A 27,935-nucleotide genomic window follows, 5' to 3' on the forward strand; every position below is an offset into this window, starting at 1 on the left:
GACTGTAAGCTGGTTGTGGGCAGGCAGTGTGTCTATTATATTATTGTATTGTATTCTCCCAAGCGCCTAGTACAGTGCTCTGCCCACAGTAAGCACCCAGTAAATACAGTTGATACGTATCAAATGCCAATGTGTCAAACGTATAAATATGTTTGAATATCAGTTTTCCCTCTTGGCTTTTATCAAACTGAAGTTATTGTATGCCTAGTAACTTCTTTCCCCGAAAGAATTGATTTTAGGTGGATAACTATGAAAAGCGATGTGGAAAAAGAACTCAATGGTAGACTACTGGGGAAAAGGTCACAACATCATAGTTTTTTAATGTTGCTTACATTCCTGTAAGATCCAGGCCCATCGTCAGCCCCACACTAAAGTACGAGCTAAGACACTCGAGATTTAGAAAGTAGATTAATTGACTACATATTCTGTGAATCTCTAGAACAGCTCGGGGGAATGACCTCAATCTTCAAAAATTTCTGAAGTACCCTTTCATTTATCCAGCTGTTGTTCATTACAAAAGGTGTACCATGTCAAAGGTGCTCAGAAAATGTTTTCATCACAGCTCATTAAGACGAACTGAAGCATAAGAGGAAGCATTGGGCTTGAAACCTGGGCATAGGAGGGAACTCATCTGGCATGTGGAGTCCTGTCCTTCATTTGGTGGCTGGATTTCCTGAGTGTCACCTGCTATCCATTACCCAAATTTGGAATAGAATTCAAACTTGGGGTTTGAAGGGAAGAGTCCTGCCAGATTAACCAGAAAAGTGCCTTTTCCTTGCCAAGGCAGAGACCACTGGGCTCAGTATGTGACAGCTGTATGAATGTCAAGATTCGGGGTGCTAACATTCCTCCATGTTTAAAACCGATGGATCGCTTTGGAAGTGACCCAAATCTGCCTCTTGTCATATTTGGTACACAATTGTATGGTTCATCCCTTTTTCACAGAGAGCAAGAGCTGAAAACAATCTGCCAAGGAACCACACAGGGAATTAAACTAGCATTTCAGTGGTTTGCCCGTGGCTTTCTTTCAAACAGCCAAGTTGATAGTTTGTCTTTAACTGGTTCTCATCCTTTTTTTTTTTTTAAAAAAAAAACAAAAACAGGAAAAGTCTTCTTGCCTTGGAGTTGTTAAAGATAAATGAAAAACATATTAGTGGTCATTAATTACTCAGTTTACAAATTAGTAATGGCGACTGCTGAATTAATCCATACTGCTGAACACTTTATTGCACTCTTTCTGCACAAAGAGGAAATAATATGGCAGACCTAACCAAGCCATCCAAAAGGTGTCATTGCCCAAGGTCACACGGGAGATACGTGGTAGAGCCGGAATTAGAAACCAGACCCTCCTAGTCCCAGGCCCGTGCTTTTTCCACGAGGCCACGCTGCTTCTAACTTTTAAATCATTCGTCAGAAAGCGTCAGTAACAAAGGTTCTATTTTCGACCTGTGTTTCACCTGAATGGAGACCTGATCATTATAAATGATCTGCTTTATCCTTGTGCTAGTTTGCTAATAATATTTTGAATTTTTCTAATACAATGGTTGTGCCTGTTTTCAAATTTTATTTTTCTTATAAGTAGGATCAAAAAAGATTTTGGACTCTGGACAGATGTCTGCACAATGTCTATTTCAACAAGTGATATTATCCCTGCACAGTAATCCTTTTGTGGGAGCCTTGTAAATGTCGATGAATTGGGAACTGTAAGAAGGAATGATCCAAAGCTACTTGTATTCTGCTTGGTGTAATCCGTTTCATCTCAGGAAAAGTTAATCAGGCCAAGCGATCCCGCATTTTCACAGGGTGTCTTGATGGCATTTTAGACTAGGTGAAACAGCCAACAAAAATCAGGTGTGTGATGATGATGGTAGGGCCAGTCCCTCTGGAACTGAGGAATGAAAATGTATGTGAGACTCAGCAAATTAGACCATCGCCTCCTGATGGCACTGATGGCCCTCCTGAGATTTGCCTTCAGTTGGGAAGAACTTCTCATCCATTTCCACCAGCCCCTCATTGGCACCCACTCAATCTCTTCTCTTATTTCAGTGTTGAATTGGTGATTTCATTGTTTCTGGCCGATCCCACACAGCTCCCCGAGGTAGTTCTTCTAATCATTTCTTTTCCCTCTTCAATTTAGAAGGAATCATTTACAGCTATTATATGCTTCCTGCTATTAAAACAAATGTTCGGTCTAGTTGCCAAATTTTTCCATGTTCCCTCTCCTTCTCCCCCCACCGCCCCCTTCATATCAGGGAATATCATTCTCTGAGGCTTTCATTATAGTTCCCGTTTGTCAAGTCTCAAACCGATCCTGACCGTTTCTCAGAGTTCAGCAGATTGTTACGAGGACATTTCACCTACAGAGCACAAAAAGTCAACACCCTGATTATTGCAACATGTCAGATTTAAGGGGAAAATATTAGTTTGAAAATATTAGGCTGAACTCTGAAGTCATATGCACCCATTAAGTCCAAAAGAAAATTCCGAATTCCAACAGTGGAGTTGGATTCCTCGTAATCCAGTTTTCAAAAACCAATAGCACATGCCTGTCTCATTTTTTGCTACATTAAAGTTTGTGTAGAATTCCAAGTGGTTTGAGGGCTTTAAAAATGGAAAAATTGGGCTTTTTGTATTCAGTGAGGTTGACTCGTCTATATTTTGAAGGGCAAGTGTATTCGGCACTGCTGGATTATGTATGGAAGATGCCTCAAGAGCGCAGCAATCACCACTACTTAACACAATTTTGTCCATCACAAACTTATGTATATGGGACTCTATAGTCTTCAGATTGAGGAAGAACTAATAAGACTACTTTCCCTGCTGTTAAAGTTCAGAAGCCATTTGTTGTTAGAAGTAGCTCCTCATAGTTTTGTATTTGTCCATTATCAATGGCACATGTACACGTATGATTGAGAAATGGCCCAAGAAAATACAGCAGATCCTCATTTTTAACATTTCCCAAAGAAGGAAGAACAAAAAAGCCTTTCCTACAAAAATTCAACTACAAATATATCCTCTTAGAGCAGTAGCCTCTCGGTGGAACGTTATAGTAATAGTAGTTTTAAGCACCTACTGTGTGCAGAACACTGGGAAAATGCCTACAGGTGGGAATTAAATGACAACCCTGTTCTTTGAGGAGCTCACAATGCTCACTTAATTTTGGGATGGTTGTTTCTGTTTAAAATAGTCGAATTTGGAGTGGTGAGAGTCCACAGAATGAAATATTGCCCTTCACTGCCGCTGTTACTGATTTCATTTAATATTATCCACTTGCTTTTTTTCCTCCTGTGTTAATCCATCCTGGTTTTAACTGAGTTTCATATAGGCCAGTGACTATGTCTGAATTAATCTCCTTGTGTTCTTTATTGTGTTTAATACAATGGTGCACATGTGTGTAATCAGTCAATCAGTCCTAGTTATTGAGGGGCTATTGTGTGCAGAGACCTGTACTCCCCCACTAGATTGTAACCTTTGAGGGTAGGGATAATAATAATAGATTGTATTTAAGAGCTTACTAAGTGCCCAACGTGGAACTAAGCCCTGGGGTAGATACAAGGTAATCAGGTCCCCTCATGGGGAAACAGTCTAAGTAGGAGGGAGAGCAGGAGATATTGACTCCCCATTTTGCAGAGGAGGGAACTGAGACAAAGAAAAGTTAGGTGATTGCCCAAGGCCACACAGCGGGTAAGTGGCAGAGCCAGGTTTAGAACCCAGGTTCTCTGACTCCCGGACCTGTGCTTTTTCCACTGGGCCACACTGCTTCCCACTACTTGTCTTGTACTCTTTCAAGTACGTCGTAGAGTGCTCTGCGTACGCAGGTGACACTCAACAAATGCTATTAATTAATTGACCGATTCCATTTACTGTATTATTTGTAAATTATCCACAGGAACTCATCCTTCTGTAATAAGACCATCACTTGCCATTCAACTGCAACTGAACCTGTAGGCTTCTAAAAATCCATTTCTCTCTCAAGCAGAATCCAGGAAGGAAAGAGCTTATAGAAAAGAAGATGCCAAATTTTTGAGGATATCGTCTTTCTTTTTAGACCCTGATCATTTTGCTTAAGAAAGGCTGGGCCGCCTGCAATTCTTGCTGTTTTGTTCTGAACATTCCAGATCAGATTTTGGATTTATTGCCCCAGGGAGCACCTCGGATTCCTGAGCATGTGTTTTGAATCCAAATTTCTTTCAGCAGAACCTGCCATCTGTCTGCTGTGAGCCAGCGGAATGGGCTTCCTGAAATGATTTCGCCACCAGCGATCAAGATTCTGAGATCACCCCGGGCAATCTGCAGCACAACCGTGGCTTGGAAATGGTTGTTGCTCTTTGGTAACGTTCCCGCCTCTCTCTTTATAGGTCTTAAAATGGGTGGAAGAAGCAGTGCAAGCCTCCAAAGTACATCTCCTCTCCACGGATCATTTGGACCGGGCCGTTAATACTTGGCAGATCCCTTTCGATCCCAGCCTGAAAGAAGTGACAGTGTCGCTGAGTGGCCCTTCTCCCCAGATCGAAATCTGGGATCCTTTAGGTGAGCGACATTTCATACAACTTCTCATCTCCCACCAGAGAGTCCAGCGAGTGAAAAGTATAAGGTCTTTCCCAAAACGGTTCATTTGCCCAGTTGGCCCTCACTGGATTTGACCGTGGCAAGGACACCCGAGCAGGGACCGGCCCCGAAACTAGAGTCCAGTTGACCGTGCCCGTCATACGACTCGGTGCTGTCCCGCGGGGCACCGCGTGCCACGGTTACACCTCACTCCTCCCGCCCCCTCACCCCTCCAGTGGGCGGGAAGCAGCCTCCAGTCCTGGGTGGCACCTTGCTGCCTGCTGGGCTTTGAGTGGATAGGGTAGGGGCCAAGCCCGGGGAGTGGGGGACAGTAGTGGGGAGCTGGATCGACACCCCCGACAGGGCAGCGAGAACCAGATTCCTGGCTCCTCCACTGATGCCTCAGTGGTGCTTGAGCTGTGGTCTATGGCGAGGGCAGGCGACAGATACCCCCACTCCCAGAAAGCTTCCACAAGAGACAGGAAATGCCACTTGGTGATAAGCAGGGGCAGTGTCCAAGCTTTCCCCCTCCCTCCTCAGTACTCCTGACTGCCCGCTGTCTCCGAGGCCCTGTATCCTGTGTGTCTGGGCTCCGGGAGCCTTTGGTTGGCAGGTAGTAGATGCTGCACTCGTTCGCCCTCCCCACCACAGCTCTGTTCTGCCCCCGACTCTGGCCCCGGGCTCATCCCGAGGAGGAGGACCGCTCGGGGCTTGCGGGGTGCAGAGCCGAGACCCTCGGCCCCCAGTTCCTGCCCGAGCGTCCCCTCGTATCCAGGACTGGGGTAGGCAGCTGCGGGCCCCCACGGACGCCGGGACTGTTGGGTCCCCAGGGTGCAGCCGGATGAAAGGAGACAGGGTCCCTTTCTGCCAGGCAGGCTCCATATCTCCCTTGGTGCCCTGTTCCTGGGACAGCGTCTAGGCCCCGGCTCTCACTGCTCCGACTCCGTTGGCTGCCCGCTGGCTCCCACTGTCTTCCACCTGCCCATCTCCTCCAGTTGCCCTTTCCCTTTTTCTGCCGAGCTTCAGTCAATCAGTTATATTTACTGAACACTTACTGTGTGCAGAGGGCTGTACTAAGTACTTGGGAGAGTACCATATGACTTGGTAGAAACGTTCCCTGTCCACAGCGAACTTACAGTCTAGAAGGGAAAGACAGCCGTTAAGAGAGAGAAATGAATTACGGATATGGACGTAAAATTAAATTATAGCATTTGTTAAGCGCTTACTCTGTGCCGGGGTGGTTGCAAGCAAATTGGGTTGGACACGGTTCCCGTCCCACGTGGGGCTCACAGTCTCAATCCCCATGTTACAGATGAGGGTACTAAGCCCCAGAGATGTAAAGTGACTTACCCAAGGTCACGCAGCAGACGAGTGGTGGAGCCGGGATTAGAACCCGTAACCTTCAGTCTCCCAGGCCCGGGCTCTTTCTGACGTATAAGTGCTGTAGGGCTGAGGGAAGGGTGAATATAGGGAGCAAATCCAAGTGTAAGGGCAGCGCAGAAGGGAATGGGAGCAGAGGAAAGGAGGGCTTAGGCAGGCAGGGCTTCTTGGAGGAGTCGTGCCTTCAGTAAGGCTTTAAAGGTGGGGATTGTCGTCTCTCAGATGTGAAGAAGGAGGGCGTTCCAGCTCAGAGGCAGGATGCGGGCGAGAGGTCAGCGGCGAGATAGAGGAGATGGAGGTACAGTAGGTTGGCATTAGGGGAGCAAAGTATGCAGACTGAGTAGGAGAGCAGCGATGGAAGACTATGAAAACACAGGTCCACTTTCCAGGGAACCAGTTTGCAGCTGTTCAGCTTTAAATTGCTTCAGTTGCTCACCTGGGTAGTGCTTATGACCTACAAATAGAGTATCAGAGAAAGTGCCTGATAATACAAAAGTTTGAAGAAAGCTTTTTTTGTTTTCCACAACATCCTTGAATTTAGCCCGGCATGATAGAAGCCGGTATTATTTCAATTGTTTTCGAACCATGGTCTTCCTAGCCCCATATTTCCCACTGAAATAATGTAAGCAGTACGGTCTTGTGGAAAGAGCACGGGCCTGGGAGTCAAAGGACCTGCGTTCTAATCCTGACTCCGCCACTCATCCGCTGTGTGACCTTGGACAAGTCACTTCACTTTTCTGTGCCTCTGTTACCTCATCTGTAAAATGGGGATTAGACTGCTTAGAATGTAAGGTGCCCTTGACACAGGGACTGCATCCAACCTGATTACCTTGCTTCTCAATCTACCTCAGCGCTTAGAACAGTGCTTGAGACATAGTAAGCGCTTAGCAAATGCTATAATGATAATAACAGAGACAGTACACAGTTTTCAATAGCATGGGGACGTGCAGGAAGAGTGCTTGTACATATTTATAGGTTAGTGTGTTCTATGTCGTTGTAAGCTCAAGGAAGAAAAAACTCATTCATATTTTTGAAAATATGATTCAATGTTGGCTTGGGACACTAGCAAAAATATTAAATTTTGAACTATATCAGGCATCTGAAACGGTGTCCCGCTGCCGCACGGTCCAAGAGGAAGCACGAAGGAAGTGCTGGTTTATTGTTACCAGAGCGGAGGTCAGTGGTGAACAAGTGGTGCCCAAGCGTCAGTCGGTCTATCGTATTTACTGAGTACTTAACGGTGTGCAGAGGACTGTACTAAACACTTGGGAGAGTACAGTATAACATTATAACAGTCTCATTCTCTGCCCAAAAAGAGCTTGCGGGCTAGAGGGTCTAGTGCAGGGTGAGAGACAGTGTTCTTTGACTTCTGTTGAGGAGACTGTGACTACCAAATACATTAATAAATTTATGTTGCAGGAAATTTGACAGAGGGTCTTTCATTTCTCCCCAGAACCCGAAGACAGTGAATCTTCAAGCCAGTGTACACAGTGCCTTGGCAGAGAATTTGCAGTTGTAACTTGAAATCTGAGCTTGATCTTTAATTTATGTGGTAATAAATTAGCCAGTATACGTAGCTGAGAGAAATATTGTGCTGGTTACATTTCTTGCTGTCTTTCAGGGAAGTTGATAAAAAAAGGATTTGGCTTGAATGAGCTATTAAATATCCATAACTCTGCCAAGGTAGTGAATGTTAAAGAACCAGAGCCGGGAATGTGGACAATTAAGGTACTGTTATTCCACAAAGTATATATTATTATTACTTTATTTCTATGACGATATGTTTTATAAAGTGTATGTAATGGACCATTTATAATCCAAGTCTCCGACAAACACAGAGATCGTTTAAAAAATACATCCACACTGGGTGTTTGTGAAAGACATTTTTTATTGCCTGAATTTGGAATGGTGGCAGTTTCTGATGACAGAGTAAAATATAGCAGGGGAAAGCACCCACCAGAGTTCTAAAGCCAAAGGTGAATTGTACTGTTTATCATCTGAATCATTTTGCCACCCCAGAGTCATAGTGCACAGAGTTATTAATCAAAAACCTGAAGAGCCACTTTTTATACTGGTATTTTTTTCAGATTTTCAACACAAAGAATTTCAAAGAATTCTCTGCAATGCTGTGATACCCTTGTTTCTTCAGCTTGTTTGCGGAGTGTTTTGGCGGGGAGGGAGGGCAATAATCCATTTCCTAAACTTGAGCGTGGGCTTTCCATTATAGGTTCATGTAATAACACCATTGTTAGGTTTGAAACTATGGACAAGTAAACTCCTGTTGCTGTTCCCTGTTTTCCATCTCCGGGGATTTCTTCATCTGTTGCTGGAATTTTCTCAACTTTTAGAGATGGATCTTAGTAACCTGAGGGTCCCCAAATTGGACCAGTGGGACCCCAACAGAAAGGGTCGGTATTTTGGGCAGGCTACAGTCTTTCCCTCTGGGGTCGATGTGGTTAGTCCTCCCACTGTGGTGTGGGCCCTGAAGCTCTCCCATCCTAGATGAGCCGTCTCTCTGTCGCTCCTTGGAAGCCGCTATGGTTAGCTGCGTTGCTTGAAGGAAGTAGCCGGATTGTGTGATAAGTAGGCTGTGAGAACCTTGGGCCAAGTGGACCGATATTGCCCAAAATTTGGCTAGTTTTGACCTGAGTTTAGAATGAAGTGGAAGGCTCTGTTGCTCCTCAAGTCACCTCACCTGAAGTGGAAGCTGCTAGAACAGTCAGTCATATTTTTGGAGCGCTTACTGTGTGCAGAGTATTAAGCACTTGGAAAAGCACAATACAACAAACAACAGACACATTCCCTGCCCACAGAGAGCTTACAGTATATGCCACAGAATTATTTCTCGGTACTTTTAGTAAATTAAGCTTATTCTTTTTTCTTAAAAAAAAAAAGCAATAGTAATTAGCAGTAAATTCATTAGAAAAATGCCCCCATTTTCAAGTAGTCGGCTGTATTTTTCCCTTGAAACCCAATTCTAAGTGGAGGATTGCAACCAGTAAAATTTTCCCTGGTAAAGGCCTGAACTCCAAGGTCCTTTGAATGAGCCATTCAGCCCCTACGGCGTTGTGAGCCCTCATTAGCCGTTAATTAGAGATGATGAGTGAACTGGTAGGAGGAACAGGGAAGTTTCTTGAATTTGAGTGGGAAGGAAAGAAAAATGATGTGATTAGGAGGGTCTTGTAGTGACTGTATAAATCTATTTCACCTAAATTAAATTTTGGTATGGCTACCCTCACATGCACTCATGCAAACATATAAATGGAGAGATCTGGAGCAATCGCATCTTTATTAATAATAATAATATTCTCCCTTAGATAATGTACGCTCACCCCCTGGTCTGTAAACTCTTCAAGGGCAGAGGCCAGTTGACTTCTACTGTTATTGTTTGCTCCCAAGTGTCTTCTACAGGCTTACCAGTTAGAGAGGACTCAATAAATACCCCTGTTGACGATAACATCAATTGCAAAAACAAGTCCTCTCAAGTATCATGTTCATTTCAAGCATGTTGGTACATAGTGTAATTCTCTTTCGATCTCTGTTGTATGGAGAAAACTCCAACACTGGATTGACAGAGTGGAAAAAAAAATCCAATTTTGACCTTTTTTTCTTAGTGCACAGTCTACAAAAATGTGACTGTCAAGTTTAGACTCCTTGTGGGCATAATCGCCCACCGAGTGCAATGAAGAGAAATGCATTATAGAAATTAGATGCCTTCTGTTGAGTTGTCAAGTTGTTTGGAAAGTGTTTTCTGTGGCACAGTGGCTTTAATTGTGGAGCTTTGACTGTGCGTATCGTACAAAATCTTCCCTAAAATTCAAATCCATTATGGCATTTGCCCTGGTAGCATTCCCCAGAAGCTAGGGTGACTGGTATTTATTAACCCCATTTCACAGAAGGCAGAATGGTGGCTTCTGCTCAAGTGATTTTGCTCAAGATCGGCTGGGTTTCCTCTTCACTCAGTTCAGGATTTGAAACGGGCTGGATTCCCTGAAGATATTGATTCTAGTTATGGATTTACCACTGTCTTATGCTTTGAGACACAGGAAGCCGTTGAAATCCCTGCCTCCTCAGCAAGGATAATGACATTAACCCACCTCACAGGATGGCTGAAAGGATTCTGTCATGAAAGTAATTATAAAACAGCTTGCAGAGAAGGCCTAAGTGAATGCTAAATGCTCTGATTTTCCCAAATATGCCTCGTGCCTCACTGGGGAAGCCGAAGCTGCCATTCAGAGCATAACTAAGGTGCTATAGCTTCTCTCTTTGAATTTACACTTACAGAGCCTATAGCATACGCTCGCTCAGACTTAGAAGTACCTGCCTGGAGCTGAGGGGAGTACTGAAGTCTTTTGTGTAGTTTACAGCAGCCGCTCATGTTTCGCATTACATGCACACTGGTAAAACCAGGTTAAAAATGCTTTAGAGAAACCAAGTTTTTTAAAAAACTGAATTAAAGCCCCTAACATTTCCATTTACGAGGAAACTATTTCGTATGGTAAATTCCAGGACTTGGTGCATAAGTAGTATTAAGTAATTTTCCATCCATGCAACCCTCTAGCTTTATAAACAGCTTTTGTCTATAATCGCATCAATATATTTTTGTGTTCAGCTAAATCTGGCTCTCGGATACTTAAGGGGTTTGCCCAGAAAAATCATTAAAGAAGAGCGAGTGCCCATATTCTTTGGATGGCAGGAGGGTTCTCATTAAGGTACAATTCCTGGCCCGACTGGGGCTTTTTCCTCGGATGGAACTCTCTGGAATGGTACACCAGAACCTCAGTTGGCCGGTGGAGGAGAGGCTTTTCAAGCCAGACCTTTGAACCACCCCACACTCTCTGCCGTTGCCAGCTGCCTCGGGCCATGGCCTGTCAGCTGGGGTTTCTCGGGGTTGGAGTCGGGAAGTCCTACCGAGGTAGGGGGGATAGGAGATGGGGGCAGGTCTTGCCTTGCTCACAAGGGCCATCGGGGCCAGTTGGAGCCAGGCGGAGGAGAGCGGTGGGGAGGAGTAAAGGAATCTCTGTTTTCTGTAGTTTTTTAGTGGAATTTAAGTGCCTCCTTTGTGCCAAGCAGTGCATTAAACCCTGGGATAGTCAGGTTGGCCCCAGTCCCTCCTGTCCCACCTAGGCTTCACAGTCTAAATCTCCATTTTACAGATGAGGAACTGAGGCACAGAGAAGTGAAATGTCTTGCCCAAGGTTCCACAGCAGTCAAGTGGAGGAGCCGGGATTAGAACCCAGCCCTACGCTCTAACCACTCGGCCATGCTGCTTCTCTTTTGCAGCCTGCCAAGTGCTTGGCACTGTTCTGAGCAGTGGGGTAGATACAAAGGAATTAGGTTGGATGCGGTCCCGGTCCCACATGGGGCTCACAGTTGTAATCCCCATTTTACAGCTGAGGTAACTGAGGCCCAGTGAGGTGAAGTGACTTGCCCAAGGTCACCCAGCAGACAAATGGCAGAACTCCCAGGTCAGTGCCCTAACCACTAGGCTAAGCTGCTTCTCATTAATTCGTTATTAGTTCATAGTTCAGCGTGGCTCAGTGGAAGGAGCCCGGGCTTGGGAGTCAGAGGTCGTGGGTTCTAATCCCGGCTCCGCCGCTTGCCAGCTGTGTGACTTTGGACAAGACACTTCACTTCTCTGTGCCTCAGTTACCTCATCTGTAAAATGGGGATTAAAAAACTGTGAACCCCACGTGCGACAACCTGATCACCTTGTATCCCCCAGCGCTTAGAACAGTGCTTTGCACATAGTAAGCGCTTAACAAATACCACCATTTATTTTTATTTATTTATCAAGTGCTTACTCTAAACCAAACTCTAGAGAAGAAAACGAGCAGGAAATACACAGTACAGTACATGTTCAGGTACATACCGTTGGTCGATTGACATGGAAAAATAAAATGAAGAGGAAAGCCTTAAGGAAAGGATGAGTAAAAGAGATTGTAAATGTCACTGTGTTGCAAGTTCCTTGAGGGCAGAGATCTTGTCAGTTTATTCAGATTGTTTTCAGATACTTAGAGAAAGAGACTGGAGGATCAAAGATCTGGGAGAAAACAGAGCTAAGAACCGGCTTGGCCCAGTGGAAAAAGCACCAGGTTCTAATTCTGCTCTGCCTCTGTGTGCCTGTGGGCAAGTCCGTTCACTTTTGGTTGTGCCTCAGTTCCCTCATCTGCAAAATGGGGACTCAGTACTCCCCGTTGTCTTGTGTCTACCTCAGCGCTTAGTAGATGGCTTGGCAAATGCCACAATTATTATTATTACTAACGTTTATTGGTAAGTGTAAGTGGATAGAGTAGAAAAGCAGGTACGGAAGGGAAAGCCTGAGAAAGTGAGCTCATGAGTCTGTAAGAGTGCATGGGTGCTGATGGGTAGAAAGTGTCAGAAAATACTGAAGAGTTGTAGAATGTTATCCCCAGGGAGGGGAGAAAAATGCCTTGACATGACAAGGCAATCTCATATTGTCTACACCTCCAGGGTATGTTTCCATTAAAAGGATTTGAATAGACTGCTTTTAGGTAATCTCCCAGGAGAAACAAATATGCCTGCCTCATAATCAGGTATGGCTACGCAGACCCTAAATGACATTTTTCTAGTGCATATTATTTCCTGTGTAAGATTTGTTTTGTAAAATATCAGAATACTTTGGGAACATAATGAAGTAGCCTTAACTTGTTTCAGGAACCTTAATAAAATGTACATAATATATCAGAAGGACCACCCTGGAAGGAAATGATGCCAGTAACTGGCAATTCTCACCTAATTCGTTTTTATGAATAGGCTTGCAGTCCTCACCAGGTGTGCCATGGAAGCGGATTAGGTGTGGCACTCCTGTTCATTGTTTGAGGTCAGTGAAATGCACTGGAGGCTTTCCTGGAAATTTCACCAGGTATTTGGACAAGCTAATGATCAAGTTGCCAACTGGCTAGGTTATGGGGGTGGGGGGGTGTCTCTCTCTGGGGATTAGAAAAGATGGACCTAAAGCTATTCAGAGACTCTTATTTCCTTTCTGCCTTTCACTGCCCCCCAAATTAAAAAGAAACAAGTGACCTGGAAACCCTCCCCCCCCCCCCACAATAAACTAATCACAGTAAATTTGAGATCTCATCAAATCCTGCAAATATTTATCTTCCCTTTGCAGTTACAGAGGAAGTGCAATTCTTTCCTACTTAAATGAATAATGTTTCCTTTCTGTTAAATTACTCTTCCAGGTTCAAGATATTGAAACAAAGAGGGACACAAGCAGAAGCCTACCTCTGCGTTCAGATTGAATCCACTTTAGAAAGCTGAGTTTAAATTTCCCAAGGTTATGGGCAGAGAAAAGGTCTACTAATTCTGTTGTATTGTACTCTTCCAAGTGCTTAGTACAGTTCTCTGCACCTAGTAAGTGCTCAGTAAATACCACTGATAAGAAGGATGAGGCTGGAGTCTTTGTCTTGGCTCTCATTGTTCAGAGCTGGTTTTTTTTGAAAACGTTTACTTTGAAAAGCGATTAGGGTTAGGGATTCAATCCTTTTTACATTCTAGCTAGGGAGTCCAGCAAATTTGATTTAATCGTCCCCTAAATCCTTATTGATTTTTACAGATAATTTTCACAGCTAAGTGCCTTTGAAGGGGACAGAAAAGTGGTTCTCAGTGAGTTATTGAAAGTTAGGGTTGTGACACTCATAAACTTGAGAATAGATAATAATATTAATATTAAGTGTTTCCTATGTGCAAAATGCTGTACTAAGCACTGGTGTAGATTCAAGGCATCCAGGTCAGGCATAGTCCCTGCCACAACCAGGGTTCGTATTAAGTATGAGGGAGAGCAGGTGTTGAACCCGCATATTACAGATGAGGAAACTGGGGCACAGAGAAGTTAAGCGACTTGCCCAGGCTCACAGAGCAAGCAAGTGGCAGAGCCAGGATTAGATCCCAGGTCCTCTGACTCTCGGGCCCATTTTCTTTCCATTAGGCCACACTGCTTCTCCTGAAAATGTCCGGGAATGCAAGTGTTACACTATCCATCTAAACTGGGGCTTTGGCTTTTATTTGTAAACTTCCAAGTCCTTGTTCAGTGAGGAATTTCTTCTCCTTTTTTGATAAAGTAGGCAATACGAGTGAGGGTCATTGTGAGTTACTTTCCTCTCTTTAACCAAATGGTATTTCTTATAGTTTAAAACAGGTCCGCAGCTCACTATGCATTTTATGTAGATAATAATAAGGTTGGTATTTGTTAAGCACTTATTCTGTGTCGAGCACCGTTCTAAGCACTGGGATAGATAAAAGGTAATCAGGTTGTCTCAAGTCTTAAGCCCCATTTTACAAATGAGGTAACTGAGGCACAGAGAAGTTAAGCAGCTTGCTCACGGTCACACAGCAGAGGAGTGGCAGAGCCAGGATTAGACCCCACGTCCTCCAACTCCCAAGCCCGTGCTCTTTCCACTGAGCCACGCTGCTTCTCTAGATCAAACATATTATTTGGTCCTTCTCTACAGTATTCTATTTTCAAAGTTTGCATGCCACATATATTACATAAACAGTTTTTAGCTACTGTGTTTCAGTTGGAGAATATTCCCCTCGTTGGCAAGGTAAATTTGCAATAAAATGGAAAAGAGGAGAAGCAACAGAAGTGATCATAATTACTAGGTTAGGAAGGAATCATAACAACTTGGATTTATTTACAGTCTTAAAGAGAAAGGAAGTTTTAAAAACAGATTAACAAGATAAGGCAGGCCAGCTTAAATCTGTTTTAATGGCCAAGACTATAATAATAATAAAAACAAGAAGTCTGTTCACCTCCTGGCTATGCAGGGCTCAACTATATTAACACTTGTATGAAGTCTTTCCAACAACCACCTTAAAATACCGGTATATTTGAAAATCTTGAAAAACTTAAACTATCCAAATATCTTTACATTCTACTTTAATCCCCGGAGGGCACAATTTTGCCATTTTCCCTATTGCTGCCATTACATGAATTTATAGATTAGTGCATTGGAATGCAAGGATCAAAGAGAGTACACGGAAAGATAGTTGCATTTTGAAATATAGCCCCGTGTTTTTACCTTTCAGGTGTCTAATGTAACATTAGATGACCTATTTTTTCTTGTAGGCCAGGAGTTATTTTCTCATAATTTTAAAGGGTTGTAAATTCAGGTTCTATGAAGGTGTTGGAAATAATTGTGAATCATCATCCTACTTCTCCATTTGCCCTCACACAGTCCATACTCCTGAAGCAGGGGGGAAGTGGCATCAGGGTAGATCATGAATTGAATTATTGAGATTATGGCGGTGGTTGGGTTTAAAAATGGAACTACTTGGAAAGGACTCGAGCATTAACCAAATGAGAAGACTAGTAATGGTATTAGAGAAGCAGAGTGGCTCAGTGGAACGAGCCCGGGCTTGGGAGTCAGAGGTCACGGGTTCAAATCCCAGCTCTGCCGCTTGTCAGCTGTGTGACTGTGGGCAAGTTACTTAACTTCTCCGTGCCTCAGTTCCCTCATCTGTAAAATGGGGATTAAGACTGTGAGCCTTACGTGGGCCGACCTGATTACCCTGTATCTACCCCAGCGCTTAGAACAGTGCTGTGCACATAGTAAGCACTTAACAAATGCCAACATTATTAGTATTATCATTTATTAAGCCCTTCCTATGTGCCAAGCACAGTACTGAGCACTGGGGTAGATACAAGATAATCAGGTTGGGCACAGTCCCTGTCCCACATGGGGTTCACAGTCTAAGTAGTAATTCCGTGGCATAATGTAATGTGGATACCTGTTTGTGATGTATTATAGAACCTGATTTAACCCTCTACATAGACAACCAACTCCACGTAGAAATGCCCCTCTGGATTTAAGTGGGAGGGAAGGAAAGAAAGGATCCGTCATCCTCAAACATAGGACATAAATGTGGTGATAAATTCCTTCCTGAGGAGCTCCCCCATTGGGGCCATGGAAGGACCTGGATGGGGATGAGCGCCCTGTTTGGGCTTCCATCTTGAATGCAACCACAACTATTCAGCTCACATGGGGCAGCTCCTTCATGGTAATTTTATTTTGACTGTGAATCCCATAATAATGTTGGTATTTGTTAAGCGCTTACTATGTGCAGAGCACTATTCTCCCATGTGGGCCAGGGAACTGTATCTGACCTGATTAAAGCGTATCTACCCCAGTGCTTTGAACAGTGCTTGCCACATAAGAAGTGCTTAACAAATACCATTAAGAACAACAAAACCCCCCCAAGTAACCACCCTGAGAGGGAGTGGATTAGTTGACAGTGTAGACTGCTGCCTTACAGGGGGTGATCCCTCTAGACTGTAAATGCTCTGTGGGCAGGGATTATGTCTTTTTATTGTTATATTGTAGTCTCCCAAGTGCCTAGTACAGTGTTCTGCACACAGTAAGCACTCAATAAATATGACCGAATGAATTCCCTGCTGGAAGTTAGCATCCACTTGGTTCGAATAAAGGGAAGTTGTTTTCCTTGTAGCTGTTCCCAAGGTTGGATGCTTTTCCACAGTCAGTTGGAATCAGTCACTCAATGGAATTTATTGAGCGCTTATTGTGTGCAAAACACTGTACTAAGCACTTGGGACAGTGCAGTATAACAGAGGTGGTAAACATGTTTCAGATGGAAGATCGGTCCCATTCTTATTATTTAACATTATGGGAGTCAGTGTGCTAGAAGAGTACAAAGATTTAGCTCTACTATTCCAAGTGTAACTAAACTAGAAATCTTACATTGTCAAATAAAGTCAAGTGTTTAAATCCCTTTCCAAAACAATAGGTCATGTTCAGTCATCAACATCCCTGTTATTGGTTTTGTCATTCGGCTGTAGGAGGAAGGGTGAGGGGGGAAATATAGCTTTTGGCTGGGTTTTTAAGTTTTTCTCACATATATTAAATACATCTTGTTTACAAGTAGCCTTGGTCAGTTGATTTGTCCAAGGAATAATTAGTGGTCAACTAGTACTTGCTAGCAGGAGTATAGCTATTTAGCATGCTCTGTTCTTTGGCATTTTCAGAGCTGTTTTATAGGGGAAGGACAATCAGTATGAATATTTACGGGGCATTCTAATGCAGCAGATGTAAATTTGTTGTTATGTTTGGGTGTTGGGCAAAGTCAGCTACTTAATCTGTAAATAATGGTTTTTATCAATTTCCCATTTCAATCCTTGCTCTTCTTCCTGGCTTGACCGTGAACCCCATGTGGGACAGGAACTGTCCAACCTGATGATCTTGTATCCACCCCATTGCTTAGTTCAGGGCTCAGCATATAATAAGTGCTTAACGAATACCACAATTATTATCATTATTCCTAGAATTTCGCTCTATAAATGTGTGCTAAAAATCTCTTAAACTACCTTAGATCTCATGGCTTCAGCTTCCTTATAAAGCTTTTTATTTCCATTAATTCATTCACTTGTATTCATTCACTATTACATTCACTAAGCACTTGGGAGAGTATTCCATAATGATGAACTGCAAGGTATTTGTGTTCTGGGTATAGGGGGCTGTTTTAGGATGACCACAGTCAGAGAAGTTTTACTAATAAGGCTAGAATAATAGTGTACCAAATCTTTTTTATGCGCAGACTGACTAACACTATAGGTATTCATTACTCAGTATTTACTGCAAATTTCCTGTGGGAGAAAACAACAAGCCCTTTTGTCTGTATTAGAATAAGCAAATTAAAGACACAGTGTTTGGCCTGAGGAAGCAGTTGAGTCTACTACTGAGCAAATAATTGAAAATCAGGAACTCCTGAGTTCTCATTCTGATGCCAAGCCTGTTGGAAGGCATTAGTGGAAATTATTCAGCTTAGTTTAAAAGGATTTGGCCAGACATCTTAAATGCTGGAAAACAGCCAAGTCACTGGCAATTTTCTGTTGCATGTACCTAGAGACTGCTGGTGTATGTCAAGGTGGCACATGATCGTCATCGATGATATTTATTGAGCATCTGCTGGGTGTGAGCACTGCACTAAACACTTCGGACAGTACAGTACAACAGAGTTGTCAGGCACATTTCCTGCCCACAACAACCTTACTAACTTTGCTGTGGTTTGTGGGGCAGATTCTAGAATTCAAGCAATGTGGGCTAGTGGAAAGAGCACGGGCTTGTGAATCAGGGGAACTGGGTTCTAATCCCAGCTCTGCCGCTTGCCTGATGTGTGACCTTGGGCGAGTGGCTCGACTTCTTGATGCCTCAGTTACCACATCGGTAAAATGGGGATTGAGGCCGTGAGCCCCATGTGGGACAGGGACTGTACCCAACCAGATTATCTCGTATCTACCCCGGTGCTTAGTACAGTGCTTGGCACGTAGTAAATGCTTAAAGATACATTGCTATTATCTATAATTTACTTTAATGTCTGTCTCCCCTTAGACTGTAAGATCCTTGTGGCAGCAATCATGTCTACCAACTCTATTGTATGGTACGTGCCCCAGACAGTACGGTGCTCTGCACACAATAAGTGCTCAATAATTACCATTGATTGATTGTTTTCAGTAAGATTCTTATTTTTTGTCTCAGTTGGAATTGCATAAAATGTGCGGTTGGGTGTGTATGTGTGTGCCAAAATGTATATGAATATATCCTCCTCAGACCTTTGTGCTTACACTTGCCCTCCAAACAACAACAATGACACAATTTGAAAGACAGAGCTGTGTGTGGATTGAGATTATTCACTGATGGCATTTTCATTCTTTTGTCTTCATCGGTCAGTCCAGTAGGAACAGGTTATCCCTTCTGACCGGCCCTAGATAGTTTCCGTGAAGTAAAATGCAAGTCCTGGGGCAAGGTGATTACTACTATTATTACCACTATTAATATTTATTCAATGCTAACAATTGGTAAGTCTTTGTGCTAAGCACCGGAGAAAATAAAAGAATATAAATTAAACCCTAGCCTCTGGACCACTAGGGATTTACCATCCGAATGGGGTTGGAGACAGACATTTAGACCAATAAGGGGAGAGTCCAGACAGCTTTGAAACACCTCAAAATTCACACATCTCAAATAGCAGTAAAGCACGGAACTGAACAACACCCAGAAGGGGCAGCTCTTAGGCACCTCATCACTCTGTTCCCATTATATTCATGGAGAGACTAACAAAAGCATCCCAGTACCAGATTTTGAAAAGATGGTTTCTATCTGCCTTCCGCCCTATGCGGTCAGCCTGGGCACGAGACCGAACCCTGCCATCAGTCCCCGGAGCCCCCAGTGCCGTGGAAGCTATGGCCGTAAAATAAAGACATAAAATTAAACTATGGCATTTGTTAAGCGCTGACTATGTGCTGGGCACTGTACTAAGCGTTGGGGTAGATAAAAGCAAATCAGGTTGGATACAGTTTCTGTCCCATATGGGATTCACAGTCTCAATCCCCATTTTACAGTTGAGGTAACTGAGGCCCAGTGAAGTGATTTGCCCAAGGCCACAAAGCAGGTAGGCGGAGGAGCCGGGATTAGAACCCATGACCTTCTGACTCCCAGGCCTGTGCTCCATCCACTACGCCGTACTGCTTCCCGATAATTACGTACTTGTTAAGTGCTTACCATGTGCCAGGCACTGTCCTAAGATATTTAAAGGCTTCTGTCTCATGGGACCAAGTGATTGATTAGGTGAAGCGGAACCCCTCTCTCTCTACAAGCTTCCATAACGGAAAACAAATAGTCTAAAGTGCTACACACATTTACTCCTGGTTGACGCAGTTTGTCTTTAAAAATCTTTTTCAGACCTCAAGCAGCGGAAGGCACTCTGTGCGTATCACAGGCCTCAGTTCGATTGATTTCCGGGCTGGCTTTTTCAGAAAAGCAACTCTAGACTTCAAAAGATTGGCCAATAGACCGGTGCAAGGTTGGTATATTCGTCTTACTTTTTTAAAACAAAACCGTAACAAAGGAGAGTCAAGAGGTAGTAGCTCCTTGAAGGCAGGGACAAATCTATTTACTCCATTTTTTCTCTTTCAAGCACTTAATACAGTATTCTGCACACCAGAAGTGCTCAATTAATACCATCGATTGATTGAATAGTTTGTATAATGACATCCTTGCCGATGTTGTTTTGAATTAAAAAATAATCATTGATACCTGCTATTTATCTTGGGTACCTTCAGTCCTTTTCCTCTTGGCTCCTGAATCCTTTGTGTTCAAATATCCTATTCATCCTGTGGCCCCTCATGTTCCATCATGATCAATTCATGCAAGAAAATTCAGATTATTGGGTAATTGCACTGTCTAGAAAAAAAAGAAAGCAATGGATTTTTTTCGAACCGCTAAAACATTTTCATCCCGCGGTGCTGTTTTCATTGAGGTGTGACTTGAAATGAGGGGAAACCAGTGGAACTTGCCACATATTCATTCCAATTGTACATTCCAAGCGCTTAGTACGATGCTCTGCACATAGTAAGCGCTCAATAAATACTATTGAACTAACGAATGAATATTCATGTGTGTCTCCCCCATAAGGGAGTCTGGTGTGTAGACCTGATTTTTTAAACCAGCCTTAGCTTGTCAGTCTGCAGAAGTTGCAGGCACTGGGTCTACCAACTCTATTGTACTCTCCCAAGCGCTTAGGACAGTGCTCTGCACAGGGCAAGTGCTCAGCAAAGACCATGGGTTGATTTAGGTTATTTCTCTTATCCTGAAAGCTGTGAGAGGAGCCCACTTCACTTCGGGGTGGTATTATGTGTATATTAAATCTTTTCTTCTGAGTCTGTTGATTTGTACTATTTATCAGTCAGTCATATTGAGTGCTTACTGTGTGCTGAGCACTGTTCTAACCTCTTGGGACAGTACAGTATAACAATATAACACAACACATTCCTTGTCCACAGTGAGTTTACAGTCTATTTAGGTCAAGCTCCCCTATTTATAATGTAAATCAATCATTCAGTGGTATTTATCGAGTGTTTACTTTGTGCTGAGCACTGTACCAAGGATATTGGGAGAGTACAATACAACGGAAATAGCAGAATTCATTCCCTGCCCATAACAAGCTTATGGTTTTGGGAACTTGTCTTATACTGCCCTTGTGCTTCCCCAAGTTTGAAGTCGAATTCAATCAGTACTGTGACTTCTGCAACTATCAGTCAGTGGAGCTTAAATGACCCTTCATCGGAATCAATTATCGTTTTTCAGGAATCCCTACCTACGTGCTTCTGAATACAACAGGAATTTCTCCTCCTGCCAGAGTAGACCGCCTAGAGCTGCTGAGTATCTCCGGCAGCTCTCTAAAAACCATCCCTGTGAAATACTACCCCGAACGAAAGCCCTACGGCATATGGAACATTTCTGACTTTATTCCTCCGGAAGAAGCCTTCTTTCTGAAAGTTACAGGTTACGATAAGGATGATTATCTCTTTCAGAGAGTGTCAAGTGTGTCCTTCTCCAATATCGTGCCGGGTAAGCCTCTCTTCTTTTTAAATTCCTGGATATCGATGAGCTCATGTAGAAATATCATGAATGGGAGAAAGTGGAATTGCGGATTCAGATTATTCCCAGGTTATTGCTATTTTAGAGGTCACACACTCAATTAATTGTTTACAAAATGAGATAGCCTCGAGGCTCCCCTTGGTCAGCAGAGATGAACAATGAAAGTAGTTCTTTAGAGACGGCAGACTGGACCCCTAACTGATAAATGCTTTCTGTCACGGCCCCCAAATGCTAGCTCCGTCGCTAGGCAATTTCTACATCTTTTATACATTTCAAGGTATGACAGTTATGTAGCCCATTGTAGAATAACCTGAGCCAACTTCTGGGGTTAGCGGAATGGGATTTTTCTTGTCCTTTGTCTGCAAAGTTGGAGGGCTTCTAATCTTTCCACCTCCTTCCCTAATCTTTCTCTGGTTACTCGGCTGGAGAGTCTGAAAGGGAAAAGGGGTAGAGGTGGGAACACTTAGAATCTGTCTGTTTTCCCAGGTTCAGGAGTCGTGAAAACCACTCTAGGGCCTTCACGAGGAAAGGTTCAACAAGATCTTGTCTGTGTAATGTAGATTGTAGAAAGGAATTTTCTGGAGGAGAATTAATCGCTTGACCCAAATCTAGACACTTAACCTGGGTGTCAAGGCAAACGTAGGGCAGTTGGCCTAGTCAAACAAGGCTCTTTGGAACCAGATATTATTTGCTGGGTTTTAAAGCCCACGCCACAATCGCCCATGACAGCAATTTTCCAGCCTCCTACCTCTCCTCAAATCTGCTTTCACCAAGGCAGGGTGGAGAGGGAAAAGAAGAGAACAGAGGAAGGACAGGGAGGGGTAAGGCAATCTGAAGAACCTAGGAATTCTGGCAGCAAGATGAAGGGGGAAAAGTAATGCTGCCAGAACCCTGGGCAGCAACTCTTAATCACGCAGACTCCATGCTAATGAACGTTCAAAGATGTAATCTTACAAGAGGGAAAAAAAAAACCCTCTGACCTCAGCCTACAACTTGCCATTTCCCAAAGTACTAGCTAATGAGAGTTCATTAGGGCTAAGACTCTAGTGAATTCTGGATTTTATTTTAAATATACTTTCTTTTTTGCTTTCTGAATCAGTCTGTGAGGGAAAAGAGAAAAAGGGAAAGCTGCTATTATTATGTGAACCTCTGTGTTTTTCCCTATAAGACACTGACATGCCTTTGCAGGATGCATTCTTGCTTTCTGAAGAGTGATGCAAAGAGTTTACTCTACTTGCTCTTTATTGCTAGCTGCCCCAATCTCCACTTGGCTACTTTTCTGGTCCCCAAGGCAACCACAGATGATTGCATGGAGAGATCAAGTGCCCCGATAGAATTAAGTCCAGAGAAACAGATTTCAGCAAGTGTTTCTTCTTTTTTTGATACTCATTAAGTGCTTACTATGATCCAGGCAGTGTACTATTCATTCATTCATTCATTCAATAGTATTTATTGAGCGCTTACTATGTGCAGAGCACTGTACTAAGCGCTTGGGATGAACAAGTCGGCAACAGATAGAGACAGTCCCTGCCGTTTGACGGGCTTACAGTCTAATCGGGGGAGACGGACAGACAAGAACAATGGCACTAAACAGCGTCAAGGGGAAGAACATCTCGTAAAAACAATGGCAACTAAATAGAATCAAGGCGATGTACAATTCATTAACAAAATAAATAGGGTAACGAAAATATATACAGTCGAGCGGACGGGTACAGTGCTGTGGGGATGGGAAGGGAGAGGTGGAGGAGCAGAGGGAAAAGGGGAAAATGAGGCTTTAGCTGCGGAGAGGTAAGGGGGGATGGCAGAGGGAGTAGAGGGGGAAGAGGAGCTCAGTCTGGGAAGGCCTCTTGGAGGAGGTGATTTTTAAGTAAGGTTTTGAAGAGGGAAAGAGAATCAGTTTGGCGGAGGTGAGGAGGGAGGGCGTTCCAGGACCGCGGGAGGACGTGACCCAGGGGTCGACGGCGGGATAGGCGAGACCGAGGGACGGCGAGGAGGTGGGCGGCGGAGGAGCGGAGCGTGCGGGGTGGGCGGTAGAAAGAGAGAAGGGAGGAGAGGTAGGAAGGGGCGAGGTGATGGAGAGCCTTGAAGCCTAGAGTGAGGAGTTTTTGTTTGGAGCGGAGGTCGATAGGCAACCACTGGAGTTGTTTAAGAAGGGGAGTGACATGCCCAGATCGTTTCTGCAGGAAGATGAGCCGGGCAGCGGAGTGAAGAATAGACCGGAGCGGGGCGAGAGAGGAGGAAGGGAGGTCAGAGAGAAGGCTGACACAGTAGTCTAGCCGGGATATAACGAGACTAAGCACTGGGGTGCTAATCAGGTTGGATAGCGTCTGTGTCCCACTGGGTTTCACAGTCTTTATCCCCATTTTACAGGTGAGGTAACTGTCCTTCTGACTCCCAGGCCAGTGCTCTACACATTAGGTCACGCCCGTGAGCGCAAATGGATCGCACCAGAAGCTTTCTGTGACCGAGAGATTAGCACATTGCCAGAATCAGAATGCTGTACTAACATCCTTTTGTGTTTTCCTAGGTGCTCCCAGAGTTACAATGCTCAAGAAAACCCCAGGATACTACCTACAGCCGGGCTCTATCCCTTGCTCCGTAGAGAGTCTCCTGCCCTTTACTTTGCGGTTTGTCAGAAATGGGGCCTCCCTGGGAGTGGACCAATATTTCAAGTATGTAACGATTGCAATCCCCAATGTGAATTACAATATCCTTAAGAGCAGCGAATGTGAATAACGCGTCAGTTTCACTTGGGCAATATTCCTCCTGTGGTGCTCCATTATAGTATCCCGATGAGGGAAGTTGCCCGCTGAGACTTGAGGGCCGGGAACCAGGGCGGAGGAATTGAGGAAAGCGGCTGTACATTGCCACTCGGCTTCTCTTTTCCTCGTCGGTTAGTTTCCTGCTGAGGCATGGCGTGCCACGGGTTACCGGGCAGGCAGGCGGGACTGCAGCTCATCGCAAAGCGCTCGCCAAGGTTTTTTTTACGTGCGGGGCTATTATACGGCCAGAGTGACCGCAGCAGAGCGCCAGTGCTCTGCCGTGGCAGGCTGACCTGGCAGGTGGTTTCCGTGCTTGCCGTCGTGGTCTTTGCCACCCATTCCCGCTACCTATTTTTTGGGGATTACTGCTGGGCCAGTCCACCTTTTGGATCACCTTTGGCGGTCCTTTGATCGTGAGCTTTCACTAATAATAATAATACCAGTAATAATGATAATTGTGGTATTTGTTAAGCGCTTACTATGTGCAAGGCACGGTACTAAGCACTGGGGTGGATGCAAGTAAATCGGGTTAGACACAGTCCCTGTTCCACGTGGAGTTCACAGTCTTCATCTCCATTTTCCAGAGGAGGGAACTGAGGCTCAGAGAAGTGAAGTGACTTGCCTGAGGTCACACAGCAGACAAGTGGTAGAGCCGAAATTAGGGCCCAGGTCCTCCTGAGGCCCAGGTCCATGCTCTATCCACTAGGCCACGTGGCTTTTCTACTCCTGATGCCCCGGCAGACAGAGCAGGGACTAGAATTAGGTTTTCGGATTCCCCCAGAACCACTGGAACAAAAACAAGGCTACCTATGGGGATTCACCGGGCAGGCGATTTTTCCGGAACATTGGTCAGGAATCACTGGAGCACATATGGTAACTATCGCCTATAAAACTGGCAGGAGTGTGGGCTGGAGGGAACTGTAGGAATTCTTTTTTTGTGAATGGAGAGGTTAGACATTGGTGCTGAGACTACCGAATGCATAGGAATTATTCTTTCATTCTCATAAAAATAGCAATAAAGCCCTATGGAGCATGTCTTCAGTTGTGGTTTTTGCCTTCTGCCTGCAAAATATAGGTTTCTCAGTCGAAGCAATAATGTACACTGAGGTTATTGGCAGTAATCCAAGTGGCAGGACTCAAGAGACCGGCAAAATTTTGATAGGGAAAATGAGCCCAAATGGGAAAATCAGATACTTAAAAATTAAGAAAAATTGTGATTTCTTCAAATGATATCATCTTCCCCCCTTCAAAAAGAACAGATCATCTCAAAATGAGCAGGAAGAATAATTTGAATGTAACTATATGTTATTAATTGAATAATAGAATAAATAAATTCCACAAAGCCACTGTTGGCAGCCTTACATTATACAACTCCTTTTTATGAGCTGACTTTTAAGTAAAGAGACATGGCAGGAACATGCTTTACCAATTCAGTAAAATTTTCCATATTTTAAGGATCAAACTGCATAATTTCCTCATTGCTTTTTCATATAGTGTGTCTTGGTGATTTAGTTGCACGTTTAATGATCAAGCAACATAGCTGAGAGATGAAGTCAAATAACGCGATCTCATTTATGTAGCACCTTCCTTCGGACAAGCTCAAAGCGCTTTATGGGAATTAACTAATTGCATCAAAAACCTGCAAGGTACACGGCAAATACCTCAGCACTTTTACAGATGTGAGACCGAGGGAGATTATAATTTCTAGGGTAAAATGGCTTTACATCTGGATGAGAGACACCAGATCTAAGTGATGTAACTGACCGCCAATGGCTGGTGCTTATACAGACCTTCAGAAGGTTCCTCTCTGATCAGTCGTCGCGCTCCTTTGGACACCGTTTCCCAAGGCCGGCCCTGTGAAGATCCTTTACGGTATTTTCTCCTTGGTCAGTGGGTGAAGGTGCTACGTAAAGATGACGATTACATTCTGATGGAGGTAGGGAAAGGCTTTTGAAGTCATCAGTAGTATCGTTCATTCAGTAGTATTTACTGAATGCCCACGGAGTGCAGAGCTTTGAACTTGGTGTTTGGGAGTCTTCAACAAAAGTAAGACGTGGTTTCTGCCCCCGAGGGGCTCCCCATCACCTGTGTCAGCGAGTATCACTCTTGGCTATTTTGTTTTCGGCCGACCTTTCGGCGCTAGTGATACCCCCTAACGGTCTGCAGTCTCACGTCACGGGAGCGCGGACACCCAGAACCTTAGCTGACGAGGGGCACGATGGGCTGTCGATCCAATCTGTCACAGGTTCGTCCGGTTTCGGGGGGGGGGGGGGATTTTGAGACTGATCTGGTTCCAGTTGGCAGTGGCAGAGCCATCTCCGGAGGCTGACTAGGTATTCAGTCCACTGTTGGATGGGGTCGAGTTGAACCCAGGACTTAGTTTATCCCGGAAGAGGTTCCGGGGCTGTCAGTTGCTTTGGGTCTGGTGGTCACCCTTGCACTGGGATTTGTACCTTTGATTCACCCCACCCTCAGCCCCACAGCACTTATGTACAGAGAAGCAGCATGGCGTAGTGGGTAAACCACAGGCCTGGGAGTCAGAAGGACTTGGACTCTAAAAACCAGCTCTGCCACCTGTCTGCTGGGTGACCTCGGGCAAGTCACTTCACTTCCCCGGACCTCGGTTACTTCATCTGTAAAATAGGGATTAAGGCTGGGAGCCCCGTGCAGGGCACGGACTGTGTCCCTCCTGATTAGCTGGTGTCTACCCCAGGACTTAGAACTGTGCTTGACACATAGTAGGTACTTAAATGCCATTATTATTATTATATCCATAATATATTTTGATGTCTTTCTCCCCCCGGACTGTGAACTCTTTATGGGAAGAAAACTTGTCTGTCGACTCTGTTGTATTTTCCCAAGTGCTTACTTAGTACGGTGCTCCGCACACAGTAAGCGCTCGGTAAATAAGATTGTTTGGTGGACCCGAGAGATGGAATAGGACCGCTGTTTGCTGTCTGGAAGGAACTAAGAGACATATTCCCCCTGGAATCCTTCTGGTTCCAGGGCTAGAGGTATTTGAGGCTATGGCACGGATCCTGGGGCTCTGCCCACAAATCCCTAATAATAGTAATTATAGCATTCATTAGATGCTGTGCGCAAAATCCTGGCAAAGATACAAGTTTCTGAGATCAGACATAGCGTCTGCACCACATAGGGCTCCCGGTCTAGCTTCTCTTCATTTTCAGATGTGGAAACTGAGGCCCAGAAAGGTTAAATGACTTGTCCAAGGTTACACACTAGACCAGTGGCAGTGCGGACCCACGAACCCAAGCCTCTGGACTCCCAGGCATGTGCTCTGTCCACTGAGTCACAAATGTCAGCCCCTCTTGGGGCATCTCAGCCCAAACCAGGATTGACAGTGATCCGAAACCCTCCGAGGAGACACACTCTCGGTCTTTGGGGACTCTGTGTGTCTTGCATCTGGTGTTAATAGTCCACCCCTCTCTCCACCTTCAGAACTCTTCTAAAAATCCCGTCTATTCCAAGAGGCTCCCCTAGAAAGAAAACCTTTTCTTTCCCTTTTCCACCCTCCCCTCAGCCTCAACTGTGCATTTGGCTGTGTGCCCCTTAAGCACTTTGGTACTCACCCCAGTCCCACAGTACTCCTGTAAAATGTTCATCCTCTACTATTTCACCTATCCCTGATCTATTTTAATACCTGTCTCCCCCTGTAGCCTGTAAGCCCCTTTTGGGTAGGGATCACTCCAACAGCTCTGTCATATTGTACTTTCTCAAGCATTTAGTAGGCAGTCAGTCAATTGTCTTTATTGAGCTCTTACTCTGTGCAGAGAACTGTACTAAGCCCCTGGGAGAGAACACTATA

At 44.4% G+C, this 27,935-nt stretch overlaps 1 protein-coding gene across 2 annotated transcripts in view; it reads left to right on the forward strand.

Moving 5' to 3' along the window:
* Positions 1-27,935, forward strand: part of HMCN1 (hemicentin 1) — a 293,317-nt gene that overhangs the window by 78,740 nt on the left and 186,642 nt on the right. For both annotated transcript variants that reach the window (XM_029080708.1, XM_029080710.1), the window contains exons 5-9: positions 4,359-4,530; positions 7,550-7,656; positions 19,650-19,770; positions 21,054-21,317; positions 23,875-24,019. In XM_029080708.1, coding sequence (XP_028936541.1) covers positions 4,359-4,530; positions 7,550-7,656; positions 19,650-19,770; positions 21,054-21,317; positions 23,875-24,019 — 809 coding nt within the window. The remainder of the gene's footprint in view (positions 1-4,358; positions 4,531-7,549; positions 7,657-19,649; positions 19,771-21,053; positions 21,318-23,874; positions 24,020-27,935) is intronic.

The sequence above is a fragment of the Ornithorhynchus anatinus genome, chromosome 16 (genome assembly GCF_004115215.2).
Source record: "Ornithorhynchus anatinus isolate Pmale09 chromosome 16, mOrnAna1.pri.v4, whole genome shotgun sequence".
NCBI classification, from domain to species: Eukaryota; Metazoa; Chordata; class Mammalia; order Monotremata; family Ornithorhynchidae; genus Ornithorhynchus; species Ornithorhynchus anatinus.